The 13,304-nt window shown below is 36.7% G+C and overlaps 1 protein-coding gene across 4 annotated transcripts in view; it reads left to right on the top strand.

The window, feature by feature from the left end:
* Positions 1-13,304, top strand: part of OSBPL11 (oxysterol binding protein like 11) — a 106,761-nt gene that overhangs the window by 41,295 nt on the left and 52,162 nt on the right. For all 4 annotated transcript variants that reach the window (XR_014244749.1, XR_014244750.1, XM_082392328.1 and 1 more), the window contains exons 6-7: positions 5,746-5,947; positions 9,837-9,982. Coding sequence is in view for 2 of the 4 variants with exons in the window: in XM_082392328.1 (XP_082248454.1) it covers positions 5,746-5,947; positions 9,837-9,982 (348 nt within the window). In the remaining 2 variants the exon portion in view is untranslated. The remainder of the gene's footprint in view (positions 1-5,745; positions 5,948-9,836; positions 9,983-13,304) is intronic.

Here is a 13,304-nt window from a genome sequence, read left to right as displayed (position 1 = left end):
CATAGTTTCTAACAGTCATTATTTATGTCAAGGAAAAACATCCCCGTGTTTCTCCTCTTTTCTACTGCAACACCCTATACTTCTGTCCTCCGGTCACCAAATGTGTGGAGGCTTCCTCCACACTAAGCAGTTCTCTGATCCTCTGCAGACTCCACCTAGGTGTTCTACAATTTAATTCAGTTCTGACACTATTTATCTGAGATAGTATCTGCCCCCACTTCAGATGCTATTCGCAAGTCCAGGTTGTCACCTGTGTTTGTGACCAACCACCTATAAATGGGAGGTTTCCATTACCCCTTCTTCAGGTTGGGTCATTTGCTAGAACAGCTCACAGAACTTGGGAAAACAGTCTACTTACTATATTACCAGTATATTATAAAGGACTGTAACTCAGGAACAGCCAGAGGAGGAGATACGTAGGGCGAGATATTGGGGAAGGGATGCAGAGCTTCCGTGCCCTCTCTGGTTGCACACCCTCCCAGCACCTCCATGTGTTCACCAACCAGAAGCTCTCTGGACCTCCTCCTTATGGGTTTTTATGGAGGCTTTATTACTTAGACATGGTTGACTCCATCACTGGTCATTGGTGATTAATTCAACCTCAGCCCCTCTCTCCTCCCTAGAGGTTGGGGGGTGGGGCTGAAAGTTCCAACCCTCTAATCTACAGGGTTGAGTCCCCTGGCAATCAGCCCCCATCGAGGGATTCTGCAAAAATCACTCCATTAACTGTACTGTGGTTGAAAGTGGTTTTTATGAATAACAAAGGACACATTTCACCTTTATGCTCTGAAGCTATTACAGGAAACCAAATATTGTAACAGAAGGTGTCCCTATGCTCTGATCACTTAGGAAATTACAACGGTTTTAAGACCTGTGTGCCAGGAAGAGGTGGGATTCTTTCATGTCAGAATGGTGATCTGTGGAAAAAACAGCTAGTTCAGCTTGCAGCTCAGTCTCACAAGTGCTTTTCCTTAGGCAACCACAGTACTTTAGTATGCAGCAGAAGTGCACTTTTTTTGATATGCAATGGAAGTGTACTTCTCATCTTTCATATAGACTATTTAAAAATGTATACTCAAGAGTCAAAATATAGTAAAACTAATAATTTTTACTAATTTTTCAAGAACATTCTTAAGTAAAACTGTCTCCCCCCCGCTCCCCGCCCCCCCTTAAGTGCATGGAAGTGAAGAATACAATGATGACTAGTACTGTTGATGATGACACTGCCTTCATTCTAGCTAAGACACCAGCAGTTTTACCCACCATTGCTTTCACACCATCAGTGCAAATGCCACCAAATGAAAAAGGCAAATTAATTTCCTAAAATTATTGTGAAAATAGTTTCGACTCCATAGACCCCCCCGAAAAGAGTCCGACAAGAATCTGCAGAGCACTGTTTGAGAATTGCTGTTCTAGAGTGATCCAGCTCCAGGAGGTTGTAATGCAAAGATATAATTCAAAGTGAGTTTGAAAGGAGTATTTTAATCAAAGTCCGTGGGTAAGTCCGGCAATAGATAAAGTAACAGTTGGCAAAAGCAACTGACTATTGAGAATGGAGTCATATTGTGCTTGAACATAGATTTATTACTAAAGTGTTAAAGTGATCTATTTTAGTATTTACTGTTTATTATTAGTACAATTTATCAATCACTCCATTAATCAGTGTGTGCTTTATGCTGGTACTATGCTGTACCCTGGGAGGGGCTAACATGACCAGTCTAGTAAAGGAAACAGACATTTAAAATACAAGCAATAAAATCATGATTCTCATCTGGTTTTCAGACAAACTAGATGCCACTTAAGTGATGTACACTATCACCATATTTGCCATATCTAGCTACAAAACACAAATTAAGCAAGTTTTCAGCTTTCCTGATGTTTTTTCTTTCTTGAGGAACTGGTTTCATAATGTCAGGAACAATCACTAAAACAGCTTCACACAGTCAGTTCTATTTCATTGTAAATATATGATCAACTCATTTGTTCGCTTTGGAAAGAACTATAACCAAATTTTAACATTTGCACTATAATTATAATTTAAAGTTTATTTTTTCTAGTCGAGAACATCACTTTCTTAGGCATCTTCACTTCTAACATCAGCACTAGCAAGTGGCTTTTTTGGGCCATTTGCACAAGGAAACACTTTCTTCTCTTAAGTGTTATGTTGTGATAGCTGATTATTTATGTTGTCAGTATCCTGCTTATGATTTTTCCTTTATTAAACTTTTTTTGGCTTATAACATAATATAGAAAAGTATACAGATAATAAGTGTACATCTTTTCTTTTTTCCTTTATGCTCTCTGAAGAGTGTAGTCAAGTGAACAGGTGTTTTTAATTTAAATGTCCAGTTTTTCAAATTTTTTCTTATAGTGAGAATAAGAAGTTATATTCTCTAAGTTCAAGAAAGAAAGTGAGGGGACTTCCCTGGTGGCGCAGTGGTTAAGAATCTGCCTGCCAATGCAGGGGACACGGGTGCAATCCCTGGTCCGGGAAGATCCTACATGCTGTGGAGCAACTAAGTCCGTGTGCCACAACTACTGAGCCTGCGCTCTAGAGCCCGCGAGCCACAACTAATGATGCCCGCACGCCTAGAGCCTGTGCTCCACAGCAAGAGAAGCCACCGCAATGAGAAGCCCACACACTGCAATGAAGAGTAGCCCCCGCTCACCACAACTAGAGAAAGCCCGCGCAGCAACAAAGACCCAACGCGGCCAAAAATAAAATTAATTAATTAATTAATTAATTAATTTTTAAAAAAAGAAAGAAAGCGAAAAACAGCCTCTTGTTTGGCTCTAGATTGAGGCTCTTAGCAAGTAACATGGAGCCTGTTTAACCAGCTCAATTCAGTCATTAACAGCCCTGTTTTAGTATACTTACTTCTGAACGTTAGACAATCCCTAAAGGCCATACTTCCTCCACTCTGTTACTTTTGTTTGTAAAGTCAACCCATCCTTGAATGTTGTACTTCCCCAAAAAATCTGTATAAGATTAGCTCTTTGATTTGTTCTGGAAGAACAGTTCTTCCTTGCCTGGAAAGTAATAAATTCAGCTTGGTTTCAGATATAGTTGAGCAGTAATTTTTTCCCTCAGCAATACTAGCACTTATTGTGACTTGTTTAAGAAATCTGACAAGTGTAAAAGTTAGTATTTGCTCATAACATTGCTAGAAGCAGAGGGGAAGAGCAATTATATTAAAGACCCCTAGACCAGTGAGAAATACAAAAGAGGCATAATATAAGCTTCCCATTTCTAATTACATACCAAGAAGTTCTTTTAGAATGAAGAAATAGGGTAAGTATGTAATTTGCTCTTCAAACTGGGACAGGTTTAGATACAATTACAGCGGACTCTAAGCATAAACCAGGACTGTCTCTAGAAATTCAGAGCTTATGCCTCAACTAATTATAGAATTTTGTCTACAGTTTCTTATCTGGCTTTCTGCTCTGTTTAATTAGCCATAGAAGTTCTTTTCATTAGACCAGAGGTAAACCTAATGGATCTGTTTGGCCCTCTTCCCTTGATCTCCATCCCAGTTCTTAATTAACCTTCTAAGCATGTATCCATGTATAAAAGAACCTGACACACAAGTGTGCATCTTGTAATTTTCATGTAACTACCTCCTGGATCAAAAAATTAAATATTACTAACACCCTAGAAGACCCTCTCATGCCTCTCCATCATTACACCCTCCTCACTATCCTGACTTCTAATACCATAGATTTATTTTGCCCGTTTTTGTAATTTCTAAAACTGGAATCAGAAAGTATGTGCTCCTTTGGGTATGGCTTCCTTTTAGTCAGCATATGTTGGGGATTTACTTACGTATTGAGCGTAGCAGTTCCTTTCTTTTCACTGCTGCACGGTATTTATTATATGGATATACTTTAATATTTTTAATTCGTTCCAGTGTTGATAGACATTTGAGTTGATGGACATATATACATACATATCTGTTGGTTATGTAACTAAGAATGTTGGATCATGGATTATATTTATTTAGCTCTATATATTTAACTCTAGTAGATATTACCAAACTGTTTTCCAAAGTATTTGTACTTATTCATAATTTTGGATTATTGGGAGTTAGTCCTAGCATTTATATACAAAAACATTTACACACAAACAGTCCCCAACTTACAATAGTTCGACATATGATTTTTTGACTCTACAATGGTGCGAAAGTGATACACATTCGGTAGAAACTGGTCTTTGAATTTTGAATTTTGATCTTTTCTTGGGCTAGTGATGTGTGGTACAATACTGTCTCCTGATGCTAGGCAGCAAGCCACAGCTCTCAATCAGCCACGTGATCATGAGGGTAAATAACTAATACACTTGTAACCTTCCTGTACCCATACAGCCATTCTGTTTTTCACTTTCAGCACAATAGTCAGTAAATTAAATGAGATATTGAAGACTTTATTATAAAATAGGCTTTATGTTAGATGATTTTGCCCAACTGTAGACTAATGTAAAAGTTCTGAGCATACTTAAGGTAGGCTAGGCTAGGCTAAGCTATGATGTTCTGTAGGTTAAGTATATTAAATGTATTTTTGACTTAAGATATTTTCAACTTATGATATTTTCAACTTAATAATGGATTTATCGGGGTGTCACACCATTGTACGTGGAGGAAGATCTGTATAGATACCTTCATACCCACACTTTTCATTTAACAACCCTTTTTTCTGGTAAGGGTGACTGTTTGATCCAGTATTACGCATGTGTTTTCAGGGGCTATTTCATGTATGACACACTTAATTTGCTTGGTAGGATCATTTCACATCTCTTTCACTAGCCCTCCAATGAACTGTATTAAAAATTGTCTGGAATAGAGTCTCTGAAATCTGAAAGAGTCTCTCCACTCTAGAGTTTCTTTGTGAGTTAAAATAATTTCCAAAGGGTGGACAATCTGAGAACCTTCTGCTCACAATTGAAAATAAATAAGCATAATGAATTCCGGGGTTTTGTTTGTTTGTTTGTTTTGCCGCACCATGCGGCAGCATGCAGGATCTTAGTTCCCCCACCAGGGATCAAACCCGAACCCCCTGCAGTGGGAGCACAGAATCTTAACCACTGGACCACCAGGGAAGCCCCTAAATTCAGTTTTCATTATTAAAACTTGGGTTGCTCATCATCGTTGTTATTCCACTGACTCTGTTAGGAACTGTATAGATAGGCCTCCTAATCAAAAAGCATATTGAACTCTTTTAACTTGAAAAGCTTGTACCCAGTATTTGCTTAAAATCAACCTAATGGGACCAGAAGGTTAGACTGGGAAAGCAGAAGCATGTAAACTATCATGATTTCACTGTAGGTTCAAATTGAGCCTGTCCAGATGTGCTGTGAAGAAAGTGGTTGAGAGCCCAGAGTGGGAATTATTTTTACTTTGGAGTGAAATATCTAATGCTGCTATTAAAAATGATCTGGAATGTTCTTTCTGATGACTTATATAAATGTATACTGTTAAAGAAATTTATATAAAGGTGGAAGTCTTTTGATCTTTGTTTCTGCCAAAGAAAAAGTGTAGCTCCCAAAAGTTACCGTCTTTTGAGAAGCACTATTAAATGCTTATTGAGAATAGCCAAACAAATTGAAAATAGATTTCTAGGCCTAATATGCCCTAAAAATGGCAACTGTATGTTTACATGTTATACAGGATATTGTAATTAAAATGGCAACTGTATGTATACATGTTATACAGAAATTATGAGTGGGACACACAGAATTGTTGTTTTCCTTAGATGATGTCTCATGCTGAAGGACAACAAAGAGACTTAATTAGAGGAATTGAATGCCTTCCTGCTTCTGGCCATCTTAGTTCCTTGGACCAGGATCTCTTAATGCTCAAGGCTACTTCCATGGCAACTATGAACTGCTTAAACGACTGCTTTCATATTCTCCAGTTGCAGCATGCATCACATCAGAAGGGCTCATTGCCTTCAGGTAAGTTATTGCTTAAAGGTAGGACTTAACATTGCAGGTCAAAACATGGAAAGGACCAACTGTATTCTTTGTAATTCTACTCCAGAAAATCTTAATCAAAATGAAATGAATAGAAAACCAGCAAGCCTCTTGGTTTTTAATTATCACACTAATGTTATACAAAGTCTTTTTAACTGTGTCCTTTTTCAAATCTAAAACCATCTTAGATCTCATATAATTACATATCCCTTTAGAAACCTCAAACTCAACATGTCAAAAACTGAACTCAAAACTCACGTCTTCTATATTTCTGTTAAAGTTGGTGGCATCACTCTCTCTCGACGATCAAAGTAGAAATGTTGGAATGATTGCTTGAGTTTTGCTTTAGTCCACTATTCATTATTTCCATATTGAGATATATATATATTAAAGTCTAGAACTTCCCTGGTGGCACAGTGGTTAAGAATCCACCTGCCAATGCAGGGGACACGGGTTCAAGCCCTGGTCCGGGAAGATCCCACATGCCGCGGAGCAGCTAAGGCTGTGTGCCACAACTACTGAGCCTGCGCTCTAGAGCCTGCGAGACACAACTACTGAAGCCCGCACGCCTAGAGCCCATGCTCTGCAACAAGAGAAACCACCGCAATGAGAAGCCTGCGCACAGCAATGAAGTCCCAACGCAGCCAAAAATAAATAAATAAATAAATAAATTACTAAAAAAAGTAAAGTCTATCAGCCACCTTTCAGTTTGAAAAATAAGAGGTACATCTAGTATTTGAGAGCACCTATTTGTTGAAATTAGTTTACTGGGGAAAAGAATGTTATTGCATGGGATAACAAAAAATGAGTTTTTCTATTAAATGAGATGAATAAACTCATTTTAAAAATTGAGATATAATTGACATATAACATTGTGTAAGTTTAAAATGTTGATTTAATACATTTATATATTTGTGTACCACCAAAGTGTTAACTAATGCCTCAATCACATCACATAATTGTTATTTATTTCTTCCTTTTTTTCCTTGGCCATGTCGCGAAGCTTGTGGGACCTTAGTTTCCCAGGGCTGGGCAGTGAAAGTGCCAAGTTCTAACCACTGGACCACCAGGGAATTTCCTGTCATTTCTTTTTTGTAGTGAGAACATTTAGGATCTAGTCTCTTAGCAACTTTGAAATATTTAATATAATATTGTTGACTACATTCTCTGTGCTGTGCATTAGATCTCCAGGACTTATTCATCTTCTAGTTGCAAGTTTGTACCCTTTTAACAACATCTCCCCAACTCCCCCACCCCCATCACATTGTATTAATAGTAGGAACTTAGTGTTTCCCAATACTCATTGTTTTCTTATCCAAGGAACTCCCCTTGCTTGTGGAAGAAAGATATTTTCAGAAGATGTTGAGACTTTGTGCAGGAAAAAGTTTACCAAGTCAGATCTTGATATGGATAGGGTATGAATCCCATCCTCGTGTGTGCCTAAATTCAATATTTCAAGCTAACAATAACAAGCTAATGGCAATTGTAGATATAAGTCAGGGCAGTATTACAGAGGCCAATAAGTTATGTATGTTCCACTTAAGGAACTCATGGTCCACTTGGGGAAGAAACATGTAAATAGTTAACTGTAATATGTAAAGTGCCACTTACAATGGGAACAAAGTACTGTGGGAGAACATGTGAATGGACTAATACTTCTGGTAGAAAAAAAGTCTGGGAAAGGCACAGAAAAGCTAATAAAACCAATTAGTTCAGGAGTGGGAGGTAGGGGAGAGGGCATTCCAAAGAGATAGAAAAGCCTAAATTGTGCATTGTGAGCACGGACTGTTGTCTTAGAGGAATTCTAAGTAGTCCAATATAAATTTTCTCCTGTTATAAAGCACTCATTATAAAAAATTTAGAAACTACCGTGCAATTGAAAGAAAAATCATATGTTATCTTACCAAGCAGAAGTTGCCCCCATGAATATATTAGTACATTCCCCACCAGGCTTTTCTTTTTTTCTTTTTAATTTTTGTTTTACCTCATAGTTGTTTGAAGATAGGTGTTTGTAAAATAGATAACCAATAAGGATATATTGTACAGCACAGGGAATTATAGCCATTATCTTATAATAACTCTTAATGGAGTATAAGCTATAAAAATACTGAATCACTATGTTGTACACTTGAAACTAATATAATATTGTAAATCAACTATACTTCAGTTAAAAATATAAATAAATACTTGATTAATTAAATACTATGTAATTTTTAAAATTCTTAGAATTTCATTTGTGTAGTTTAAATTAATAGTCTTATTTTTTAAATGATTGCTTTGTTGATTAATGAAGCATGCCCAATATAAATTTGTATTTTTTTAGTTAAAAATGTGAAACACACTGTAAACTTTATAGAAGTGTCTAAAGTAAAAGGTATTCTCCCATATCACTATTTTTTGGAGCACAGATTTGTGGGTATTTGAGGGAATTAACTAATACTGGTGTTTCTCACCATAAATTGCCATATTTTCTAAATTAAGTAGGTAGAAATTTATTCTTGTCAGTTGAGAAGGAAGATAAAACTGTGAAGAAAAAAACTGAATTACCTTCCCACTCAAATTTTGAAATGATCCAAGAAATGAAATCTGAATAAAAATTAGTGTTTAGTCCCATGAGGTCTTAATGTATATTATACAAAAGCACAGCAGTGATTATTGATGTAGAAGTGTCCTGAGACCAAATGATTGGTTTGATGAAGAGTTTTGTTATGGTTTATCAGTTGAGTGATCTCTTAAAACAGATCTCTTAAGTCTAGTGTTTGTGTGCATTTTATTTTGAGAAGTAAGGAAATCTAGATATTGATATTAAAAATAAACATTTCAAGGTAGCAACACAGTGGTTTCATTTCTTTGGAATTTTGGAAGAGACCGCATGAACTTATCCAGGGCATTCCCCTAATTATGAATCCCCCCCCACCCCGCTGCCATCCCAGTGCCAAGTGAAACTGAACTGAGTGGCAAGGCAAGATGCTCTGGTAGCCTGATAGGTACTTTGTAATTTATTCCTCTACTCAAGTCTGGGATTTTGTTATAGACTAAGTAAATTCCATACTCCTTTTAATTTCTGCTGTGGTTGTCTGAGCATCCCTTAATGTAGCACTATATAACCAAGTTTCTGTGAAACCTAGATCAGCCTCTGAAATCAAATGGAACATTTTCCATTATTGATTAGGCATAGAATCCACTTTGTTAAACTAGTTGAGGGTAATAAGAGACATTGAGTCATTAATTGAGAAGATGACAGGTCTCTAAATGTGACCACTGTCTTTCACTAGGTCAGCTATTATTTATTCAGTAGGAGAGCCTTTCAGTTTAAAAGTATATGGAGCTTTTTTATATGATTGGAAAAAACATAATGGACATGTATTTGCAATTCTTAAATTAGATCAAGTGGGTTATCTTGATTAGTTAGAAAATTGCTACTGAGAATAAGGTTCAACCCCAAATTGAAGCAGATTTTATCGTTTCACAGTCCCAGGTTTCTCCTGTAATTGTGACTTCCTTTAGCCTAACTGCATACTTCTTATCACTAGAGGGACAGGGTTCATGCAGAAAGGCCAGCAAATCAACTGTTAGGGTAGGAATACACTTTATGATTCATAGATTTGCATAAGAAGTGAGTCTAGTCCTATTCAGGGTTGATTCATTTAAATGGTATCTGATTTCAAGTTGCAGGTTGCTGTGTTGTAAAATACCCAATCGTGATGCTCATGCTAATGAGATAAAAGTCTCTGTCTTGCAGAGCCTCTTAACAGGTTCAATTGCTTTTAGCCTTGTAGGCGCAAAAGAAAATTGTTTAATAAAATCCACATTTGCTGACCGTTCCAGATTATGAGCAAGTTTCAGCGAAAGTTTTCTCTTACTTCATCAGGAACGACAATCGAGTGGTTAGAACCAAAGATACCTTTATCAAACCACTATAAAAATGGAGCTGACCAGCCCTTTGCAACTGAGCAGAGTAAGCCAGTGGCAGTCCCAGAAGAGCAGTGCGTTGCAGAATCTGGACTATTCGCAAGGGTAAGGTAATGTGAACATAGAGTTTTGGAGTAAAAATTAGGAATCACTGAAAAGCACCTTTTCTTTGTCAGGACATGCAAATCAACATAATGAGAGCATACTCTAGACGTTGTTCTACCCTAAACTGCACTGGCTTTGGAAGGGGTCTATTGTGTAAAACTTGTACATAGTTTTCCAGGTTAAATTATGTGGCCTTTTTAGTTTTAGTTTACTTTTGCTTCATATAAATGTATTTAAAAAATGAAATTTGCATGTTTTTCTTTTTCTGGAAAATCGCTTTTCTAATAGAAAATTATTTGCATGATATTTACCTCTTACATTTCTTAATTTAACATTATTTACTAGGTGTTTACTATTAAGTTCATAAGTTTAAAAGTTTAACATTAAGGTTTTGTTGATAGTAAGCACTATACCAAACCAATTTTTAAAAGTGTTAGCCTACTTAAAATAGCACACAGTCTTAGGGTTTAATATTTTTATAAAGTAATATTAATTCTACATTTCTCAGAAGCTAAACAGTGTTTTCTTCTATTCATAGTTCCACCACTGTAGCAAATCATACTGGTTTTTTGCCTTTTGAGTTTACATCTGTTATATTTATGGTTATCATAATTACACAGATAGTTTTGTTTTAAGCTCTTTTTACTTGCTACTTCTCATAAGTATTCTTATATGTTATTCTGGCCTATATAATAAAAGTTTTTAGGTTGAAGTAGGCTATTGAATGTGTAGGTTGTTTGTTATTTTTTGTTCTTATAAATAATGCTATATCATTTTGTCTACTGCTTTATTTTTTTTTCTCCCCTTTATTTGGATTATTTCTTTAGGTTATATTCCCAACTAGAATTACTGAGTCAAGAGTAATGCATGGTTTATGGTTATTTATATAACAGCAAATTATTTCTTAAGAGAAACATATGACACAGGGACTTCCAAAGCTGGCAAAGGTCTTGACTCAGTGAGGCAGGCAGTGGCAGTAGGGTGGGTGGGGGAGAAGAAAGAAAAAAAATCCTTTTTTTCCTATAGCTTTTTGACTAATTCATCTGTGGAGTCAAGCAGTTAGTAAGTATTCATTAAGTTAGCTAATATGTGACAAGTCCAACGTTAAGAATTAGAGGAGACACAAAAATAGAAGACAGTTCTTTCACTGAAGAGACTTAAAATCTATTTAGAGTCACAACATATATATACTGAAACAATGAGATGATAACATAAAGCAGTATTTTTTATTTTTTTTCATCTTAATAGATATCACTTAGATTCTTGGGATATGGGCATTCAGGGAAAGAAGAGAGGTATATGAGTAGAGTGGATGAGGAATGCTTTGGAGAGAAAGTGGAATTGAAATTGGGCTTTGAAAGGAGACAAGGTTTGAAGAGAAGAATAGTAGTAAGGGAATCTCAAGATGGGGGAGTAACACAAGCAGGGATACTAAGGCATGTGTACTTATTGCAGAAAAGGCTTGCCTGATGATTTTGAACCCAGGTCCTGCCATTTACTAACATGTGGGCCAATTGATTAACCATGCTTAGCTTCCTCATCTGTAAAGCAAGGGTAGTAATACCTTATAAGATTGTTATTTAGATAAAGTAAATTTAGCAGAGTACCTGGTTTATGGAAAATGACCCCAGGGTTGTTGGATTTTATAAATCCAGATGACCATTCATGTTGCATGCTATGTGGAACGATAATCCCCCGAGCACTGCTCCGTAGAATACTGTGTAAACTGTGCCCCCAAGGAACATAAAACTCATGCAGAAGAATTTAGTCTTAATGTGATACATAATGAGATCATGAGCATGGGGAGGGATGCGATATGTTTTAAAAGATTGGTATATGATATGACTTGGAATTAAAGTGTGGATAGAATTAAAGTGTGGAAGTAGAAATGAAGACAAATGGATAGGTAATGTGCATTTCAAACGAAAAATCAGTTGAGCTTGTGATTGACTGGATATAGGGTTGGATCAAAGCTGACTCCAAGTTTTTGAGACTAAATGATTAAAATTGTGGTGCCATTCACAAAGCTAGCAAAATTAGGAAGAAAGAGCTTTTTGAAAGAAAAGGTTTAGTATGGTTTATGAACATGTTGAATTTTATTTGAGAAGAGGACATATGATTGTTAATGTATATGAAAAGCAACTGGAAATGATGTAACCAAAGCTTTGCAGAGAGATCAGGACTAGAGATATAATTTACAAGTGAAAAGTTATAAACTATAGGTCATACACTCCAACATTTTCATACTTCTAAGTGAGAATACAAAGCATGTTGGAGGTCAGGATAGAGGCATATGTTAGAGATGGGGCACAGAGGTGGGGAGGAGAGGATCATTGAATTTCCAAATCTTTTGAAATGTTGAGTAGACCAAGTGTATGACCTAGTGCAAATAGAAAAAAATAAGTGCATAGATTTTTTTTTTTTTTAATTACAAAAGACATTAGACTCCACTCAAGCATACCAGAAAAGACCTGAATTTTTCAAAACTTTCACATATGCCTTCTTTGGAATATGAGTGTCAGTGCAAGCTTGAAACGTATATTACAGTAGTGGAAATTTTGCTGTCAAGTGATAGAGGAGGTAAACCTCAGTGAGGCTAGAATGAAGCCCACAGTTCCTTAGTGTCCAAGTCAGAAATCAGGAAGACACAAAAATGGGATTAGTATGAGTTTTGCAGAATATTGGGGTTTCCCTCTGCCATGCAATCTCCAAATAGTATGAATTCCTAGAAATTCAACAGACCTTGCCACTGTATTTGCTAACCATTCTGGGTTTTTAGGGATTTTATATGTTTGAGCATGTTTATTTGAATTTTTGTAATGCTTTTTTTTTTTAACCTTAAGCTTTCCTTATTTTTTTTAAATTTTATTTATTTTTTGCTGCATTGGGTCTTCATTGCTGCACGCGGGCTTTCTATAGTTGTGGCGAGCGGGGGCTACTCTTTGTTGCGGTGCGCAGGCTTCTCATTGCGGTGGCTTCTTTTGTTGCGGAGCACAGGCTCTAGGAGCGGGCTTCAGTAGCTGTGGCACGTGGGCTCAGTAGTTGTGGCTCGTGGGCTTAGTTGCTCCGTGGCATGTGGGATCTTCCCAGACCAGGGCTTGAACCTGTGTCCCCTGTATTGGCAGGCAGATTCTTAACCACTGCGCCACCAGGGAAGCCCTAACCTTAAGCTTTTCTTTAAGAAAGGCATGACAGTCTCTAAGAAGGGCCATTTCAAAAAGAAAAGAGAGCTTCCAAATTCTTCCATTCACATCATGCTTTAGAGTCAGTATTTAATCGTGAATAGAATTCCTTTTTTTTCTATTTTAGTAAGTGGTTTGAC

This window comes from Balaenoptera borealis (assembly GCF_965194805.1).
Source record: "Balaenoptera borealis genome assembly, chromosome: 5".
Classification (NCBI taxonomy): domain Eukaryota; kingdom Metazoa; phylum Chordata; class Mammalia; order Artiodactyla; family Balaenopteridae; genus Balaenoptera; species Balaenoptera borealis.
Note: the sequence above shows the minus strand (reverse complement) of the source record. Positions and strands in the feature narration are given on the sequence as shown.